At 38.3% G+C, this 22,374-nt stretch overlaps 1 protein-coding gene across 1 annotated transcript in view; it reads right to left on the bottom strand.

Moving 5' to 3' along the window:
* Nucleotides 1–22,374, bottom strand: part of LOC148092287 (histone deacetylase 9-like) — a 223,303-nt gene that overhangs the window by 172,368 nt on the left and 28,561 nt on the right. The window contains exon 5 of the mRNA XM_087821192.1: nt 4,945–5,052. Coding sequence (XP_087677318.1) covers nt 4,945–5,052 — 108 coding nt within the window. The remainder of the gene's footprint in view (nt 1–4,944; nt 5,053–22,374) is intronic.

The raw sequence follows: 22,374 nt of genomic DNA, 5'->3' as shown, positions 1-22,374 counted from the left end.
GAATCATAATAGCATATCATTTGGAACAGGATAATTGCCTTTAAAACATTCTGAATTTCTGGTGTTGCTAGTGAGATTAGCGGTAACATACAATGAGAAGAAAAATTTCAGTTGAAAGCAAAGCAAGTGGTGAGTGAAAGAAAGAAGAAACATAAATAGTGGGATGAGATGAAAAAAGAAATATGATGATAGAAACACAACTGTGTATACTACCAATCATAACAAACAGAAGTGAACTGAACTCCTCAGTTTAAATACAGTCAAATTAGAGAAGAAAATGCAGGCATGAGCTATTGATAAAAGATACATGTAATACATAGCAAAGAGAAAGTATGCAAGTAAAGGGATGGTAAACAAACTAGGCAAATGCTAGAAAAGAAAAGAAGTCTGGTAATGCTATACAAAGAGGTCGACGTGAGGTAATTATTAAACATTAAAAGGTTTAAGAAGAATATAACTTAATTGATCTGTATCTGACAACAGATGTTCATTAAAACATGGCATTTTACACCCACAAGATTGGCAAACATTTTAAAATCTAAAAATGGTAAATACAGGCAAGAATGAAGAGCACTAGGAATTTCTACGTGCTGCTTGCGGGCTATAAAATCGGCACAAAGACTTGGGTATTTTTTTCTCTGTATCTTTTTCCTGTTTTGGTTCCTCGATTCTTTCATTACTGCTTTCTTTTAAGTGAAGTAGGTATTCTCCAGTATACCATTTTAATTCCCCTGACATTGCCTTTAATATGTATTTTTAGTTATTTTCTTTTTGGTTGCTCAGTGGATTATAATTAACACCTTACCTTTTATCAGCCTAGTTCACACATGAACCAAATTTCAATAGTATCCAAAAACTTTGTTTTGCTGTTAGATAGCTCCATTCCTAATGCCCTTCTTTGTGCTGATATTGTCCTGAATATTACATCTTTATTCACTGTGTACCCATCAACACAGATTTATGGTTATCATTTTATGCATTTATGTTTTAATCTGAGATGAGAAAAGGAGTTATAAACAAAAATACAATTATACTATCATTTATATTTATTTATGTAGTTACTTTTATTGGTGCTCTTCACTTTTTTCATGTGGATTCATATGTTTCTTTGCATGTCTCATAATTTTATGTTGAAAACTGGGCACTTTAAACAACACAATATGGCAATTTGCAAATCAGATTTTCACCCCTCCCCAGGGTTGGCTGTTGTTTGGTTTGGTTACTGGCTTTTCTGAACTGATTCTATAAAGTCTGCATTGCATGTTGAGTGTGGTACAGAGGAGTCCTTTGCTTGGTTAATTCAGTGGTAAGTTAGTGATTGGACAGAGATTTCCTCAAATGCCTGGAACCAACAGTCTCTAGCCTTTTTCAAGGCTAGAGGAGATGAGAGGAGAGACAGACAGGGAAAGAGAGGAACACTGATGTGAGAGTGAAACATCAATCAGTTGCCTCCCACATACGTCCCTACTAGGGATCGAACGCAAAACCTGGGTATGTGCCCTGACCAGGAGTCAAACCTGCAACCTCTTGGTGTACAGGACGACACTCCAACCAAGTGAGCCACACTGGCGAGGGCTGAACCATTTATAATTTAAAAAATGCTCATCTTTTAGAGATATTTCTATTTCTATACATACTTTTAAAAATATCCTATAGAATAATAAAACAATTTTGATCCATTCCAGCATTTTCGGAATATTTGTGTTCCTTAGTATTATAATCTGAGAAACAGCCAATTTGGGTATGTGTAGAGTTGAGAAATTTCCACTTGTGTGGGTTTTCTTTTTTAAATATCTTGTTAAAAACCCAGAAAAGTTGAAAGCCTCCATCATTTTCATTTCACTGAGCATGCCCATTCTGTACCAAAAAATACACCAACTTACTGTCATAGTTTGCTGCACACAGTCTATTTAAGCATCAGCATGAGACCCACTCCCGATGCCTGGCTCATTCTATTGTTGCAGCCCATCAGTACCCCCAGGTGAAGAAAGGTCAAAAGTTAGGGCAGTGATCATGACAAGTTCAGCATTAAGCAAAAATTGCAGGTAATCAAATTTGTATTTGGCATTTTCCCTTTTCGTACACATTTCTCGTCTCCTGGGTCCCCATCCTCTATGAGTCCAATGACCTCCTCCCAGCTTTCTCTCACCCCTGAGCTCAGCATTCCATCCAGGTCCATCCTATTAGAAATAAGGCTCTTAATTCTATATTTTCTAAGCAAAATTAGTGCAGTCTAACAAAATGCAGTATTATGTTCATTATGTGATTGATTTTCTGCGAGAATGTGGTAATGCATGTGAAAACTGAACGTAGATGCAGAAAACAAAAAATGAAACCAAAAGTTTTCTCTCTTTTGTATCTCTTATCAGCAGATAACTTAACAATGTCCTCAAATAAGCTTCTCTATCTCTGTCCTAGATCTGAATGAAACAAATACACAGCCAAGAGTGTTATTGCTCCTGGCCGGCAGGTCATGCTGGAGCTTGGGACAGGCAGACACTAAGTCACATGCTTGGTTAGCTAGAGGTCCCTAAACGCACTTCAGTTCTTCACTGTGGCCGCAAATCATTTGTAACCACTACCTTCCCAAATGGCATTCCCATGGTCTCCCCAGATTATTAGCAACTAATGGGTTCAGTCTCTTGGCCTGTCAGCACTGGTGCCTTTGTTACGATCCTGCCTGCCTTGGACTTTTACTTTGGGTTTAACAATCAGAAAGATAAACCAGCTGCAAAATCCAGTATACTCACCAAAGTACATTAGAATTAGTTTTCAAGGATCTACTACTTGCCATGCCATAGTGAGTATAACTGAAAATCAGGCCCACTTTTAATTTGCAAACAGCTCAAAATGTCGGCACCACACACTACTTTCAACATTAACAATTCCACTCTGCTGATCCTGCACAAGAACGGGGCTCAGAGAGTTAAGTGATTTGCCCCAAAGGACACAGCATTTAAGTGGCCAGGTCTGGACTAAGGTTTCTTGATTCTTAGTCTGGTTCCTTTTTCCCATTCTTCTCTTCTCTTTCTTAACCATACCTACTGATTTCCCAACCAAGAGGATGGGGAGGGGGGAAGCATTTGTATGGATCCTTGTTCTGAACATAAATAGTCAATGTTAGTACAGCTGGTGGTCAGCATGTCCACACTATATGTTGTTGACACTTTGTTTGCAGTTGGCTATTTTAAATGACTACTTCCTATAAAGTAGAATTAGGTTTTTGTTCAACAGTCTTCATACATAGACTTGGCAATTCTGCCTTCTATGAGGCTAAGGATGATGATTTTAAGTGGAACATGTAGGCATTCTACTTCTAAATTACTGATTAAACTTCCACAAAATCAAAACAATTAGAAATTGTGAATGCTAACGTAATCATTTTTCTTTGCTATGAAGTGGATCAACGCCAGCACAATCATTTAAAAACTAATACTGTGGCCTGGATATTGTCTGTCATTTGAATCCTTTTGAAAATAAGACCCTTCAAACGTTATTCTTTTAAAAAGTCAATTTACTCCAGTGCTACAAGAAACATGCTCCAAGACAAAGAATTATGGCTGAAGTGCTACTGGGAGATGGCCACAACCTCTCCATAGGCTGGGTCTCTTCTCTCCTTTCAATACCTCATTAACAAGGGCAAAGACTGAGTAGTAAGCACCTCATTAATGGCGCCACAAATACTCTGTGATGTATAATTAAGGTCCTGATGCTAATCACGTCAACTACACAGAAGGCATGTGCGTGTATGTGTGTATATACACACACCCATCCCGCCTTATCAAAATTATATTTCTGTAGATTCTGACTTCTTAAAGAGTTAGAGCAAAGACTTCTGGGAGATATAATTCATTATATACATTCCTAAACTTAATTTTTAATCACAAGTGCAACAAATAGAAACAGAATAATAATTCATTAGACAAAGAAAAACAACCCTCGGTGAACACACAATACAATATACAGATGATGTGTTATAGAACTGTTCACCTGAAACCTATTTAATTTTATTAACCAATGTCACCTCAATAAATTCAATTAAAAAAAAAAGAAAAATAATCCTAATTAGACTTTTAGATTAACAAAATTCACAGTTCCTATGTTGTTGATCACAATATATTTCCCTTAAGCTCCACAACTGCTCAAAATATCAAGTCATTCACCACCCAGATTTCATTAAGTGTGTAAACTAGTTCATTGAAGGGCCACGTTAGCACCAACCAAGTTTACTGGGCAACTGCATTCAAGATGCACAGCATACCTTTAAATCGCACTGTTAAAATACCAAATAAAATGTCAACGTCTGTCAGGTCTCTGGCTTTTATAAATTGTTTAGACTGGGAAACATGGAGTTTGGGCTTCGTTCTTTTCATACGATGTAGAAAAGAAGAGACCGTAAAAAAGATCAGAACAATAAAGCCCAGCTCATTTTTGAAGTCCTGTCGTGGAAAAACATACTCTGGATCATTACCCTTCTAATCAACAATGTCCTTCTTCCTCCCAATCCTTCCCGTCTGGTATTTACCTTTCTCCTCCCTCCCCTCCTTCTCTCTGGGTGGTATTCTGAGCTTATACATAGTACTCAGTAATCATATTTTTTAAATCACTTCAAAAGAGAATCCCAGGAGGGCATGACAGATATGTATATACTGGGTATTTTTAACCTGGACCATAGCTTTACTCACCATTTCTATGCTCTTAAAAACACATCAGTGTGCCCTGACCGCAGAGTGTCCCTAAGGAGAGGAAGGCCCTTCCAGCAGGATCAGCTACTCCCTAACTCACACTAGTTATTATCACACCTCAGTGGCCATCTCCCTGCCCTCTTCCCTCTGCCCCTTTCTTTTTATTACCACACCATACTCCCCACAATTCCCAAACAACAACATCTCTGTTTCGGCTTCTTCTCTGGATTTCCCACACTTAATGCAACCCAGACCTCACCTTCAGCTCTCCTGAGGCCACTTTGGAAGCGAGCTCGATGACACAGCCAACAGCCATGCGTGCAGCACCGGACGAGTGCAGCTCATTCCAAATGGTGTCACTGTCCACCTGAGCAAACAGTCCGGAGAGCCCACAGAAGGAGAGAGGGAGACGGAGGAGAAGGCAGAGATGAAAGAGGGAGGAAGGGGGAGGGGAGTTGAGGAGAGGGGAAGAGAGAGAAAGCAAATTTGTGAGGAAGGGCTGGCACAGTAACAGCCTATGTACAATAACATTAGTCTTCCGTCTTGGCCAGCTGAAAGGGCCTTCTGGACACAGCTTTGCTTATATTTTTTCTCTGTACTGACTTCTCCAATGGAAACACATTCCTGCCATGCCTCACTGCCATTCCCTGTTTATTTCTCATTACAAACAGCATTACATAGGCTAGATCTGGCGTAGTTACAGGCCTGCAAGAAACCAGGCCCCAGAAGTAGAGAGAGTAAAAGCTAAGAGCACTTAGCTCTACATAAAAATCGGATTTGCAAGTGCTAGAGGGGGAAATTCAAATACCTTCCTGGCTGCAGGTTTACAAAGAGGCAAAGACAATGATTAGGCAGGTAGCAGGCTTCTCCAACTAAACGGAAGGAGTGTGGTCCTCACACTTTAAATATTCACAATATTCAACTGCAAGGAGAATTTGATTTTCAAAGTATAAGGTTGAAACCTATAACATTTAGTACAGTTTGGCAGTTGGTCTTAGTGCAAATAGTATTATTAAAATTGGAGAGGCCATTAAAATACATGGTAGCTTCTATTCTAGAGGACATTATTATCGAAACAAAGCATGAACTAATATTTTGGATTTACCTTTATAAAATGCTGTGCAATAAGAGAACATACATAACAAAGACAGGAAAAGTGTAATAGTAGTGGTTTATATTTATCATGTGTGTTACATATTTTATGTACAAATATTTCACAATATGAAAAATAACAGTATGAAATGGTAGATGTCTCTAATTTTAGGACACAAATTACTTGAAGACTACGTAATACAAAAAAATTTTTGTGACTCTGCAAATATTAAGATTTCTCGAATGGGTCAACGAAGGGAAATTCCACACAAAATGAAGAAGATATTTTTAAAGAATTAAAAAGACCTAATGATATAAGCAAATACAATAAATAACAATAACACATATTCACAATGCACTATGCAGTTTCCAAGGTATTTTCACATGCCTTTTCTCATGAGAAACTTAACAACCTCAATTCTGTCAAGGAAAATGAATAAATAATAAATGAGAACAATAAATACCTAAATAGAAAATTAAGATCCTTTCAACAATAGCACAGTGGTGAAGACAAAAGTTTCTGGAATTAAACCATTTGGGTGAAATCATGGTGGACATAAACCTGAATGACATTGAGCAATTAATTAATGAGTGTCTCTGTACTCCCTTGCCTGTGAAATGGCAACTTTTTAAAATACCATCAGCATATGATTTTTGTGAGGATTAAATGGTAAAATGGGGTTGGAATTGAGGATTATACAAGCTTGGCCCAGAAGGGAGATTCGATCATCCAGAAGGAGGCGCAATTCTGGCAACAGGACAGAGTCTGGCGCTGAGTACCCCTAGCCCATGCTCCCAGAGACTCACATCTATTCTATGGGAGAAAGGGGTGAGGAGAAAGAGAAGGTTCACTAAGACTGAAATAGGCAACACATTTTAAAATCTGTAAAAAAAGAGATTGAAGTAGAACTTTTTGGTATCAACTTAAAAATTATAATTTTAAAAGAGGGAGAAAGGCATATTTTCTACCTCATGATGGGCCTCAGGGAATCCAGAGCAACTGGCCATGTGAAAACCCCATAATCAGCAGAGGCCAGCAGAACTCATCAATTTAAAAAGAAAAGAAAAAGAAAGGAAGGTGGCCCTGGATGGGTAGCTCAATTGGTTGGACCATCGTCCCAACATGCCAAGGTCCCGGGTTGGATCTCTGGTCAGGGCGTATACAAGAAGCAACCAGGGAATGCACGGATGGGTGGAACAACAAATTGATGTTTCTCTCTCTGTCTCTAAAAACTCAATAAATACTTTTTTAAAAAGGGAAAGGAAAAAAAAAGGAAAGAACAGGAGATGGGGGGAATATTCAGCAATTCAGAATAATACAGTAATTATTCATATTAGTCATTATCTAAGGCTTCTAAAAAAATTAAGAAGATCCTCTCTTCACAGAGACATGGAGGAACTGTAATAGGAGGGAGAGTCAAGCCAAACCAGCAGTATTTATACATCTGTTTATAAAACTTAGCCACCAGCTAGTACTATCCACATCTGAAAAAAGAAGATCACGGCGCAGTCTCCCTTACTAGTAGTGACAGAGAGTGAGGGACAATAAGGAAAACCGCTGACTCAAACACGACTTCTGGGAAGTGAACAGCGGAAATGTGATCTCACTCACTGAAGTCACAGCAGAATGAAATTTAGGAAAGTAAAAGAAAACTACTATGGACATTGCAGGTTTTCAGTTTTAGTATTATATATTCCCCTACTCTACAAGATTGTGGTCTTTATTAGTAGTAACATAATAATGATAATAATTTTAGGTATCATCTCATCATTATAGGGTACTTATTAAGATCCGGGGCACTGGGCAAAGCTGTTTGTTTATATTAATGCACACAATTCTTACAACAACCATTGACGTAGATGCTATTATTAAGCAGTGTTGTCTCTGAAATTCAGAGAGGATGTTCAGCTAATAATTAGTGGAGTTGGAATGAGAACCCAGGGAAAAAAGAGTATGAGCTCTTTTGATTGATTTTTAGGCTAGTATAATAATCTAATAACTATACAAATAATAAAATGATTTAAAAACACATTCTAACATATTTGTAGAATCAAAGATTTCCCTAATGAAACAAATCAGCCAAGACGTATATGAATTATCTTAAAAGTGTTGAACTTTTACCGTGTAAAATTTTCTAAAATATTCAACAGATTCAAAAGCCGCAAGCTGTATCTGAACCGGTTGGACTTTTTCCAAGTGTTGTAATTTGTCTGCCATTTTTCTAGTGCAGAGGTTCTCAATGGGGGCAGGGTGGTTTTGTCCCCCAGGGGCTACTTGGCAGTTTCTGGAGACATTTTTGGTTGTCAAGACTGAGGGGCAGATGTGTTTCTGGCTTCTGCTGGGTAGGAGCCAGGAATGCTGCTAAATATCTTATAGTGCAACAGGCCAGTGTAACAAAGAAGTATCTGACCCAAAATGTCAATAATGCCAAGGTTGAGAAAGCCTGCCCTCAAAACACTGAGAACCATCTAAATACCAGTGCTGCCTTCTTCATATGGGTTGCTGGAAATTTCAAAGCCAAATTGTGGTCTTTCTCTAGTAAACATAGTAGCTACTATAGCACACACTTTATGTACTAATTTCAATCCTGGCTCCTTGTATTTTCACTTTTGAATGATTACCACACCTATTTTATAAACACACACACGCACACACACAGAATTCATATTTATTTGTTTTGAAAGGTGCTTCAAATCCTTTATGGGATATGGCAAGACTAAAAAGAAAATAGAAGGAAGGAATGGGAAGCAGTAAAGGGAAAGCAGAGAGAGAGCCAGAGAGTATGGAGGGGAGGAGGAAGAACAGGGAGGAAAAAGCTTTATATTTTCATTGTGACTTTTTTCAAGTTGTGCTTTCTCTCTTGCTTTTTATTTGGAATACCACCAAGAATAATTTTTTTCAATATTGTTCTTTTCCTGAATTTACCCAAATAATTATGTCTACGGAATAGAATCAACACTAATATAAACTTATTTTTAAGATTGTTCTGCCCTTTTCCGTTTCTTAAGTTTCACAAATGTTAGTGACGGAGCCAGGAAAAACCTTTCACAGTTCTTCTCATTCTTTTGCTCCAATCTCAACTTATCTTTCCTTAATACATCAAAGAAAGGGACTGCAATTTCTTTTAATGGCCTCAAAAAGGAAATAATTATATAGTACCAGTGGCAAAATAAAAGACCAAGGACATCATATGATTATTGGCATCTATACTGAGAAGGAAAAAAGAAAGAAGAAACAGACCGTTTCTACCTATTGAAAGCGTGGGGAGAGCTGCTCAGGAGAACGCTGGGTTTGTTCCTGGGCACGTGGAAGACCGGGAGTACGTGGACAGCCGGACGCCTTCGAGCAGCCACGATTTACTTGGGCGAATGGAGAAATATAAGCACAGTTTCTGAGTGAACCCACTCTTCCAACATGTTCACTTCCTTTGAAACAGATTGAGTATCTGAGAGCTGGGTATAATACATCAAAAACCACAGTTTTCACAGTTTATTTATTTCACTGTGAATTAGGAACATGAATTTAAACGATCAAAAACTCATGATCTGGATTTTGCAAGAAATGAGGGTGCTTCCTCTACTCCACCCCCACCTCTTACTCCAAAGCCCCTGTGTGTCCAAATACCTTTTGGGTATTCACTGAACTGTCTTCAGGTTTTATTTTTGTTTTTTTGAGAGAGAGAAGGGGGGGGAGGAGGAGAGAGAGTGCAAAACATCAATGTGAGAGAGACATCAATTGGCTGACTTCCTGCACTTGCCCTGACCAGGGATCAAACCCACAACCTGGGCATGGGCCCTGACCAGGAACTGAACCCGCTACCTTTTGGTTTATGGGATGTTCCAACCAACTGAGCCATTCAGCCAGAGCTTTTTTAAAAAAATTATTCTTTATTCTGAGAATGGCCACATACAAAAGGACAGCAAATTACAAGTGTGACATATAGTACACAAAAAAATCCAAGTTCCATGTACGTTAGTTGTCCAAAGATAGATCTGTCACTGGATAATATACATTGGCATGAAATTTGTGGTTTAAAAAACAGCAGTAACAACAGCAATTTTCTCATTAAATATTTCCTCAGGTTTGCAGCAGGTACAAGTTAATGTTAACTAGGGTGAAAATAATTTTTTTGGTGTTAGGGGGGTTGATGACCAATATGGACAAAAAGAGTCCATGAACGGGGGCAAAGTATGAAAAAAAGACTCGTATATAGAAGTGTACAGATTAGGGCTAAAGCAGTAGCTACGTGTTCAAATGACTTCAGAGGTCAGACTGGTAATATAGATGTAATGCAAGAAAATGAGGTGGGGCCGTAGGTGCAATTACTCAATTATAAATATTGACAATTTACTTTAAAAAATCTTTAGCCAGGCTTAAAAAACACACCAAAAACCTGTTTCTTGAATATGGATCCTGGGCTGCCAATACATAACTTCTGATGTCCAGAGAGACTTATTTTTACACAAATTTAAAAAATTCTAAAGCAGGAAAGGGAAAATTGTGTCTCATGGGAACTAGCTGGGTTGGTTCCTTGTGCACAATGATCACAGCCTAACTCAAGGGGGTTTCTTAGGGTGGGGCACTTGGAGTGTATAATTACAGGGCTGTGTTCATAAAGGATTCTAGTCTCAACTTGAGGATACGAGCGGAGCAAGGATGCTCAGGTTAACATTTCAAGTAAATGCTAAAAATATTCACAGCACTAGAGAGTTTTATTGCACTATTAAAGTTTGTTATTTGAGAAAATAGTGGTGAAAATTATAATTAATTCAGCAATTATTTGAAATTCATTTGAACTATATTAATTGCAGCAACACTTACATGCATTTGAAAATGTAGCCTCATATTTTTGACACATAATATTTGTTCAGTCCATGTTGGGTGTGCAAGTGAATTCATGGGGTCCTTGTAATTAATAACCTCAGTCTTTCACTTACAGAACACAACTTAAGAATAATTGGTCTAACTTTATTATTTAGGGTATAAAAAGCTGCAAAGAATGATGTACTCACCCTCATAATAAGAACAAGGTTGAAAAAATATTAACTTGGGGGGTCATTTGGGAGCTGAGGTCACAGGCAACCAAGAAACCTGAACTGTCAAACATTTTAACTGGATTCTTGAAAGGAGGAAATAGAGAAAAATGAGGCAAAAGAAATATTTAAGAGATGACTGAGATGTTCTCAAAAATAATGAAACCACAGATCTAAAATATTCAAAGCATAACTAGAAAAAACACACCAAAAATATCAATTACACAAACACATGAGAAAACCAAACTGCTAAAAACTCAACAAAAAATTCTTGAAGACAGCCAGTGAAAAGAGACACATTACATAAAACCGAACAAAGGAAGATAGAAGATTTGTTAATAGAAAAAAATTCAAGCTAGAAGACAATGGAATGACATTTTCAAACAAAAGGCAACCTAGAATTCTATATAAGCAAAAAAAAAAAAAAGTATCTTTTAAAAATAACTTTAAAAGGTAAAAATAAAGATTTTAAAGAAAAATAACAGCCATGCCATTGTTTTTCCATCAGACTAGAGTTATAAAAACTGGTAAAATAAATCATTAAAATGCCAGGAAAAACAGTATAATACCAGATGGGAACTTGGATTGATACAAAGAAATGAAGAGTGCTAAAAATGATAATAATGAAGGCACATACAACAGAGACTTCTTCTTATTTTCATTCCCTTAAAAAAGTAATTGACTAAAGCAAAAAAATAAAAATAAAAAACTTATGGGGTTTATGGCCCATGTAACAGTCAGATGTATGACAACAGAAGCACAGAGCATACTGCAAATAAACTGCTGTAGGAGTCTTGTTTAAGCAGTAGAGAAATGTTACTGGAAAGCTGACTGTGATAAGTATTAATAAGTGTAAATGCTAAGGAAGCTACTGAAAAAATAAAGAGGGACAACAAATAAGTCAATAGTGGAATTAAAATGAAATAATGTGTTAAAATATTCAATCCAAAAGAAGGCAGTAAAAGGTATAAAGGAAAAACCAACCAACCAACAACAACAAACCAGATGGGACAAATATAAACCTAACAAGATGATAGATTTCAATTCAACCGTATCAAGAACCACTTATTGGCCTAGAATATTGCTGTTCAAAGTGTGGTCCAGGGAACCATGGTGGTCCACAGAATGTTCCCAGTCCACAGCAAGCACTTACAAGCTTTTATAGCAACCTGTTTAGAATAATTTCATATCTGTTGAATCTAATAAAAATAATTGAGTTTTTTATTTTGTAAATCACTTTTAGTAATTCATTTTAATGCATTTTACATAAGTATTGCTTTATGATAAATAGGGAGTAAAACATAAGCAAACAAAATCTTGTGCTTCACATATCATTATTTGAGAAGCATTAAGTTAATAAAGAAAGGCTTTTTTTCTTCCAAATTGTGCAGAGAAAGAACTCTATTTGGGTAAGAGGGAAGAAAGCACAAGTAAAGCTACAGGTAAAATTAGGATATGTTAAGAGTTCTAGTAACAAATGAGCCTTATCAAGATAAGTTGTAACAAGATACAATGACTACCAATAATTTGTCTAAGTATTACACCAATAGTTTATACCAACAGGCCTTCCATAACCCCAGAATTTGGAGAAATTGCCAGGCTTTCTAATTAGCTTTATAACAGAAATCCCAAGGAACCAACCTTTGGACAAACTTTCCTTTACCTTATCCCATTCTTTTGGGTGGTGGTTTTGGCAAAGGTATCGTCAGTGATTAGCTCAATAACACTTTATTTATGTTTGTTGACGTTAGAGTTAGAGATCTTGAAAACCACTGCTTCCACTTACAAGCTGTTCAAACTTAGGCACTTTCATTAACAAATTCCAAGCTTTAAGAAAAATGGAGATAATACTAGCTTCCTCATAGGGTTATTATTAGCATTAAATTAGCTAATGCATGTAAAATACTTAACATAATACAACACAATGGTGCAAGTAGGAAGCTCTCAGTAAATGTTAAGTATAGGGGAAAAAATCCCAGAGTTCTGGTTCCAACATTACTTTCTATTCCACAGCACATCAAAAACAAAATCATATGTGATACTGCTGGAAGCCAGAAACTACCTCCAATCAGAATGCTACATTTTTTAAGCTACATATGGATCTAGTTCAACTACAGTTTCCTGAATGAACGTGGACCTTTTCCAAGCACATCCAGTGTAGCTCAATCATTGGCACCTGAAACAAAGTTAATGCTCTGAAAAGCTGCACATGATAGAAATTAAGCTACCTGCACTGAAAGTGGATGTGAAAGTATTTAACAGGGAAATAGAATGACTTAAAAGAAAAGGAATTTAGGCACAGTCTCCTTTGTATAATCTAAAAGCAGCTTGTTGATTCCTTTCGGAAATATTCCAGAGTTCAATGTAATACTACTGCACCCATTAACAGAACAGGTTTCACATACACTGGGCACGGCTAATGTGGTACACGATTCTTCCTATGATGCTTTGGATCTCTCACCCTGAAAACTGGGAGCCAAACTCCTCAGCCAATACTAAGCTGTTTAGTAAGCTCGCTGTTTCTATGCTGTTACTAGGGCCACAGGGCATTTCTGAATAATCGAATTGAAGCTCGAATAATGATTGGATGGCCCTGGAAACCTCCTGACAGACACCAGACTCAACAAAGAAACAGGTTTTTCATCATAGTGCTGATTCTGTGTCCTTTCAGCCATGTTGTATAAAAATTTCAATGTAAGAGAAATTAACTTTATTTTCAACTTCTACACCGCATCAGGTGAAGTGTACTTTTTAAATGCAGATATTTCTTCATAAGGCATCTTGATTTGGTAACTTAGAAGTTAACTAATATCTTTTAAACCACTAAAATCATTTTAGCTTGATTTAATTTTTAAGACTTTCAGTTTTTCTACATAGTTTATTCAGTTTTAAGTTCAATAGAGTATGTATAATGGCATCTGTATGCCAAATTTCTTGTTTGTTTGTTTGTTTGTTTTGGGAAATAAAATAATTACTTTTTTCCACTTAAGAGATATTTGAGAAGTTCAATATTTGAGAAGAGATATTTGAGAAGATCGAGTATCAACAAGCCTCCATTCTTACAGCTAGAGTTGAAGATTCTAGTAGATATTTTCTTTCCAGGAACAGTAATAGTGGGGGTGGCAGTAGAAAAGATTCAGAGAGAGAAAATCCTAATTTATTAGTAGATTCAGTGTAAGTGCTACTAAAGTCAAATGTATTACCCAAAGAAAGCAAAAAGTAAATATCTCTGGTCAGCATCTAAAGAAAGACATAGCAGGCAGAGTGGGGAACTAATAAGTGCTGGACACTGTGTTAAACATTTTACAAACATTAATCAGTTTTTCCCCATGATAGCTTTAGAGATGTTAAGTAATTTAAAACAAAGTTACATAATTGATAAGGCACACCGCTGGGATTTAAATCAAAGTCAACCCGAGACATGAATGTTGTTAGGTATGGAATTGTACTCCTCCTCAATTCAAATAGTGAAGCCCAATGTAACTGTATTTGTAGACAGGACCTTTAAAAAGGTAATTAAGGTTAAATGAGGTCATAAGGGTGGGGTCCTAATCCAATATTATTGGTGTCCTTATAAGAAGAAAAGACACTAGGTACACACACATACAAACACAGATCGAAGAGAAGGCCACCTGAAAACACAGAAAGAAGGTAGCCATCTGCAAGCCAAAGAGAGATTGGCTTCAGATTTCCAGACTGTGAGAACATAAATTTCTGTTTGAGTCACCCAGTCTGTGGTATATTTTATGGCAGCTGGAGCAAACTGATACAGCTATGAACTTTAAAAAGCTTTTCTACATTGATTGTTCTGTAGACCTCTTTTTAATGACATACCATCAAAGCTGGTGTTAAGTGCCATCGGTGCCAGGTCTGACATGTAATAGATGCTTAATAAATTTTTGCCCAGGAAATTAATAAATGAATGAGAACAAATGCATTCTATAGTAATACACAGGGGTGGGCAAAAGTAGGTTTTCAGTTGTTTGTATGGAAAAAGACACGCAGGTTATGATTATTACAATAGCTTTTTTAGCTCAGAAGAATGTCACTCACAACTGTAAACCTACTTTTGCCCACCCCTATATTTCTTGGCAGGGTTTCAATGTGGCTAAAAAACTAAAATGTGATATAAAAATCATTACCCTATTCGGGTCCTGAGAGACATGTATAATTTATTGAAGTACCCTTCTCTCTCCTTCAGTTAGTGTCGCACGGACTCTTGCAGCTCTCATTTGCCAGCACTAGGTCCCTCCTTTCCCTGCCTTGGTATTCAGCAACATCTGGAGTGCCCCTTGCACTCAAGACCTTTGTTGTCATGGTCGACCCCTACAGAAACTTTCCTAGACAGATTACATTCTAAGTCTTAGTCAACCAAATCCCCAAGTACGCCATAGGTGATCCCCAAAGAGGATGATAAATCACATTTCATTATCCACCTCTACTTTATAGAAGTAAAGAAACTGAGGCCCAGAAATATTAAATGACTTGCCCATTCATGGTCATATAGGACCCTGCCACTCAAAGTGTGGTTCATGGATAAGCAGCATTGATATCACAAGGGTGTTTGTGAGAAATGCAGAATTTCAGGCCCCACTGGTTCTATTGAATCAGAATCTACACTTCAGAGTTGCAGAGTTGGAAAACCACTTTGGAAGCAATGACGGTGTGGAGATTTGAATACAAATGTTCTAATTTCTTAATCAAGGTTCTTTGCCCACGTGCTTCATCACAGTGGCTTCAGAAAACAGTGCCCCCTCCTCGTACTAGTCTCCTAAATTTCGATGATGCTGATGGTAGAACATCATTTGGGTAGGTACATCAGACGAGACCTCAGGGTTTCAGAGCTTTGAAGAGCTTTTAAATCATACCCCTGAGACAGCAGCCTATTTATTTTCTGCCAAACCAGGCCTAATTAGGGCCACCTGTCAGAGTGAGGAAGTGTCCGGTGACCATCCTTTTTCCCTCCTGTAGGATGCTAATGAAAGTCATCTTTCTGAGCTGAGGACCTATGGTATTCTTTAAGTTATTCTCATTCAGATGGCTCTGCAGCCTGTAACAATGGGTGTTCTCCCATCTCCCATGTGATACAACATGCCAGCTCTCTGAATGTATATATTCATTTCATGTGAGATGTCCTGCTAAAACCCTGAGACCTTTGAAATGGAGCTGGGATGGATTTATGATGACAATGGGTGGGTGAACCCACATGCTTTCTCTCTTTTGTTTGGCACAGGGAGGAACACATGAATGACAGCATATTCCCTTGGGATCACTTGTAGGTTATAATGCCCACACCTTAGCTTCTTTAGTCATGGTGAGATGAAAAAGAAAGAGCAGCTACAGGGAGGACCTTCGGATTCCAAGCAAAACCATGGATATGATGAATGAATACTGTGACCAATATTCCATATGGAAAGAAGGCGTTAACTATCAGTGCAGCAGCTGGAGGAGATGAGGGGCATGTCACTTATGTTAATGTTCTACTACAAGCTGCCCCGCAGTGTGATCAACTGCTTTCTGGAAGCTCTACTGACCTTGCGTGTATAATTTCTAGTTACTCTCCATCTTCAAAATAGGTCCTTTACTATTTGTGTGGCAGTAACAAGAGCAGAGGAACATGTTTGTTGTGGCAAAGTGCTACATTTTGAGACAGGAAGGATCCTTACTTAAGATGCTGGTGAACCCAAGGACTTGCCAAATAATATATGGATTCCTGTGGGTTATGTGGTCAGTCAAGGAATTTGAGAGTCACCGTTGTTATTCACAGTTTCAGTGACTTGCTGCTGGGTCTTTCCAAGATTGAGTTAGAGATAAAGCCAAGTGTTACATTTTCAGTATTTTCCTACTGTTTCTTCATTTAATCTGATGTACGTATTGTGCAAATGGTATTTCATAATATGCTAGCCTCTTTATTCCCTGGACAGTGCATGTTAGGACCCCGTTCCTACCAAGAGCAGCTTAATAAAATTAACTCTGACTCAGTTGGTGTGTAAAACGAGTTCTCTCTAACTCATCTCACAGTGGTTTGGTCCAATGGCAAAGAATTTTCAGTGTTCTAGATAGGGCTGAAATGCTGTGTACAACTGCATAATTTTTCCCCCCAAATTAATGATGTCTGAGTACACAGATTGAATACTCTATAGGAATTCCAATAAAACAGAGAATGCTTTTGGCAAAGGAAACAATTGTGCTGTCTATGGCTAGGGTTATTCTCATTTGGGACAGGAGTGTTGACAATCATATGAGGTTGGAATTATGGAGAGTTGTGTGTGCATAGCATTGTGGTTAAGAGATTGGGAATCATGAGATTTCTACTTCACCACCTACTAACTGCGTGACTTGAATAACTTACTCCCCTCTCTGAGCCTCAGTTTCCTTTTCTGTAGAATAGGAAGCCTCAGTTACACCTTTCGAAGTAAGATTCCTGGAACTGTTATAAGAATTAAAAGATATAAGGTAGGTTATTATTGGAAGCTGCATGTACACAATAGTTAGTCTCTGATGTGAATCAGCCCAATTATGCAAGAACAAATGGGGTAAAAGAGTCCTCTAGGCCCCTGACTAAGCCAGGGCATCTCACCTGTCCCTCTACCGAAGGGACAATTCCGTCGTTAAAGTTAATCTTCTGGACCCCATTAGGGTCAAACTTAAGAGTTATCATTTTATTTATATGGTTAGAGTACAGTCCTAAATTACTTAGCCCACATTTTTTTATTGGTTTGTTCCATTTAATACTGAAGATACTGAGGATCAGAAACTGACAGTTATTCGTAAGAAATGTCCCTGGAATTCAGATGCCAAAGTTTGAGTGCCTTGAATTGTATACATGCAAAATACAATTGACCATGAAGAAACTGAGAAGTCACCATCCTTTTTAATCTGTGTACTAGCCTAATGGGATCAACAAATCAGTTACCCCGAATCCTTCAACTGGGATATAAATTAGCAGGGCCCAGCCAGAGACAACTGAGGCACAATATAAGGGTGTCATTCAAAAAGCCACTAAAATGAACATGAAAAGGCACTGGGGAATGTCATGCACATGTCAGGGCATTTTCATTATGCCTGAATATAGGCAGGTGTTAGAATACTGTATCTAATTTGCAGCTGCACAATTTATACAGGAAACTATGTTTGAATAACGTCCCGGGGGACTGGGAACCCCAAAGCACATAATGTTGCTAAGAAGTGGAGCCGCCCAGATGTCTCACAGCCCAGGTTCTGCTGTTGAGTCCCAGATCTCTGAATCCTTTCTAACTGTGCCCCTAGACTCAAGCTCCTCCAGTCCCTCCAAGATCAGATCTTAACATGAGATCTCAGGATCTCAGGCTGTGCCTGTAAGTCAGCTTGCCTGCCCCTACACCACCACAACTCAATCTGGGAGTCAAAAAGGAGGCCAAGAGCTCTGTGTGTTCTGGATAGGACAACCCTACCCCCAGCTGTTCATATCTTCATGGGCAGGAGTGAAGATGGGGACTCACTCTGACCCCCTGAATTTTAATTGCTTCCCCATCACCCTGTCTTGGGCACTCAGTACAGATCTCACTACCCCCTGTATCCCTCTTTAAGTAACTCACTGCAAGCAACCAAGACTCCCAGATGATTCCTCACCCATCATTTCTAATCTTCAAAAGGCAACACTTCCCATCAGCCAGCACTTCTGTTCCCCAGGCCCACAAAATGCCACACCCCCTTCTTTGCTTTCTTTTCTCCTTAGCATTCACCATTACACATACATATTTAAACTAATGTGTATTTGCTCAACTGTCTCCCCCACCAGAACATAAGTTCAAGCATCAGGATAGAATTTTGTGTTTTGTTCAGTGATGTACCTGCAGTCCCTGGCACATAATAAGCACTCAGTGAATATTAACTTTGTAAGTGAATGAAGAAATGAATGAATCCTGTCCAAGCTGTGGTAGCCACCAGAAGCTGTGAGTGTATTAAGTCCAAAGACATGCTGGAAACTGTACTTCTAGCTTTCAGAATACACACTCGATGCCTCTCCAAAGCTGAGACACGCTATCTTGTAGAAATACTTCATTGGAAAAATGACACTGAATCTTTTTCGACTAACAGTTCAGATACTCTGATTACCTTCAATCCATATCTCTATTAATTCCCTGGTTTTTCTCACTAAAATTGATGAACAGAAATAGAGGGTGAACATAGGAAAAAGGTGATAAAAAAAAAAAAAAGAGGTATAAGTGGGAATCAAAATGGGAAAACACTCCAGCAACATGTAAGAGAGAAACATGAGGCTAGAGATTGCTCCGTAGTTGGCACAGAGGAGTCTCTTACACACGTTTATTTAATAAAGGAATGGATGGATGGATGTTTAAATGTCTAAAGGGGAGGCAACAGGTTAAGTAAAAAAAAGTGATCTTGTTAAAAACAAAGAATTTCACTACTTGCAGGCCTTGTGTTTTTTTTTACTTCTTTAAATGATCACATTTCAGACTGGTGTAGGATCATTTTGAAAGGTCTTTATGAATCATTATAAAGGAAATGCAGATATGTGTCCACAGTAAATATTAACTGGAGGTCATATAAATCATGTTATTGATAATATAACAGAATAAACTAACCAAACTATTTGGATGTATACCATTCTAAATGTATTAGTCTTTTAGCAGTTTCATTAGTCTTTATATAAACAATGATTCCACATATGCTCTGTTTCTAAGATAAGTGAGCCATTGCTTAGTATTTAAAGTCCTTTATTTTGCTTATTTTATATTTAAAATAAAGACACTGCACAGTAACCAGAATGCTGCTGACCTAGAAGTCAGGAGCTATGAGTTCCACTTGGGAGTTTGAAATGATTATGTCTTAGGAACTCTGCCGTGAACTGCCTGCTGGTCTCAAGCATTCAGTAAACTAATGTATTTTCATTTTGGATTTTGAAAGAAAAATGATTATTTGAAAACTCAGTCATTATGCTTCGCTGAACTTTCTGTCAAAATACTTCACGGTGACACATCTAATGATATGCCCATATTATGTTCTGGATAGTGTGTCTGTTTGTTACAAGGATGAATGTCTGGATCTGTAACTACCCAGGGTAGAAATATGACAACGGGAAAATGTAAGCGCAGTTTTTTCACATCAGAAGGAAAGGCAGAGGTGGGACTGGATTTAGCTGCATCTCAGGCTGCAGGACATAGGCACTGGCTCAAGATTCCTTTTTCTAGGTTGCCCCATTTCCTCAGTGAACTCTCAGTTTCTGTTTGACCTATGGCTTTATGGTTTCTTGACAGTCAGAAGTGGCAATCAGTAGATGACTGTATATTCAAGTTTATTCAAGTATGATTTAATTTTTTAGAGTTTTTGTTCCATAGAAACCATAGCTTTCCTGAACTAGGCAGAAGTTCAGAGTTCATCAAATCCACTTATCTTCAGCAACTGCAGAATCTAAGGTGCAATTTCTTCTCATCATCAGGACACATAGGCAAGTGGAGAACATTATTATAGAACAGAGAAAAATGACAGAACAAGAAATTCTAGAAAAGGGTATGTTTTTTTTTTTCTTCCCTGCTACTGATCGTTTTGGTTAATACAGTAGTTGCACATATAACTTTTTTAAAAAATATCTTCATTGATTTCAGAGAGAGGAAGGGAGAGAGAGAGAGAGAACCATCAATGATGAGAGTTATTGACTGGCTGCCTCCTGCACGCCCCCTACTGGGGATCAAGCCTGCAACCCGGGTATGTGCCCTGACCGGGAATCGAACCTTGATCTCCTTGGATCACAGGTGAATGCTCAACCACTGAGCCACACCAGCTGGGTACACATATAATTTTTTATACACATTATAGTCCTAAGGATGTGAAAAACACATGTGTAAAGCTTTGATGATGATTTCATTTTGACAACAGAGGAATTGTAATACCTTTGCTATATTGAAGTTTACTTTAAAAAACAAAATGAAGATGAAATTTCAAAATGCATCCTGTTGTCCTCAGCCAGAATGTCAAAGCAATGAAAGGAATTTAATCACAAATGGGACGCTACAGCTAAGTAAGTGAAGGAGGAAGTTAAGGTTTTCAGTTCTAATTTTCCTTTCCTGCAATGGACATCAGATAGTTAAAGATTCTATAGAACTTTACATTTTATAGTAAACACGCAGTCATTTATATATTGTTTATCTCTGTGGGAGTGTTGTCTCCATCCCTGCAAATATTATCGAGTATACACAATTAGCCTCATCTAAGCAATGCTGGAAACTTCCTTTGTCACTTAGAAGGAATCCCCTGGCTTGCATAATATTTTGTACTATGTTTTCCAAGTCTGGGGCAACATGATCTTTCTGTGAAATCCAAAGCAAAAAACAAAATTTGCAAACAATTTCATTAGGGTGGCTTATCTGTCTTACTTTTTCCAGGTGCCGTGGGGTGTTCCTGCTAGTATCATTTGCATCAAGTCTGAAACTAATGAAAATCCAAATACAGTGAGGAAGGGGACATGCGGAAACGAGAGGTCCCAAATCAAGGCGGGTCCTCCGATGTGCAAGGACTGTGATGTATCTTTGATAACAGCAGTGGAGGAATTGAAGTACTGATTGCAAGCCAGGTCTGAGCTGAATGTTAACACGAGGGAAATCAACATTACCCCGATTTCTGCACGTGAGACACAGACGTCATGTGACCGCCTCTTCTCTCCATGGACCCAACGAAAGGCACTGTGCGTGCTCGGGATAACTGGGTGGGAATAACACATGATGCGTATACTTGGGATAAAAGGAAGGAGTTCCTGAGTCATTATCAAAACTTTAGGAACATCCCAATTTTGGCCTAAGCATAAGCTTAGTTTCAGGTTTTTATGAAGACAGAACAATTCCCTATTAATCGGCAACTGCTTGGTGAAAATGTCAAAAATATGGTGTGTTATTACAGCCCAAACAGTTAATACTGGATGCCTACCCCCCACCACACACAAACCCACCCAAACGCATTCATTCCTAGTTGTTTGGAAGATTTAGCTTACAGCTGCTTGAGTAACCCCCACCCCAGCCACCTCTCTCCTTTCTTTTCTCTTCTGGAAGTCCCCTCCTCTGTGCCCCCATAGCTCATTTGCCCAAATCACCCCAATGAAAATGCTACGAGCAACTGAGGAAAATGGTCTTAACTCATTAGTCTTATTTCTTATCTCATTCCTGCACCTTAGTGAACCACCGGCAACAAGTCTTACCTTATTTTTCCTGCCCTTCCCTCCTCTAGAGATGGCCTATGTTATGCGTTCTAAAACACTAATTTTTTTGACCTGGCTGGTGTGGGTCAGTGGTTAGAGCATCGCCCGTGCACCAATGGGTCACGAGTTTGGTTCCTGGTCGAGGGCCTCTACCTGGGTTACAGGTTCAATCCCTGGCCCCAGTTGGGGGGGGGGGGCAGGGCGGGAGGCAACCAATGTATGTGTCTCTCTCATATCCATGTTTCTCTCTCTCTCCCCCCTCCCTCCCCCTTCCCAGTCTCTCTATGGATCTGTGGAAAAAATATCCCCAGGCGAGGATTAACAAAAAAAATAAAAATAAATACTAATTTTTTTCAAAGAAAACCATTCTAA

The sequence above is a fragment of the Miniopterus natalensis genome, chromosome 10 (assembly GCF_054644295.1).
Source record: "Miniopterus natalensis isolate mMinNat1 chromosome 10, mMinNat1.hap1, whole genome shotgun sequence".
Classification (NCBI taxonomy): Eukaryota; Metazoa; Chordata; class Mammalia; order Chiroptera; family Miniopteridae; genus Miniopterus; species Miniopterus natalensis.
Note: the sequence above shows the minus strand (reverse complement) of the source record. Positions and strands in the feature narration are given on the sequence as shown.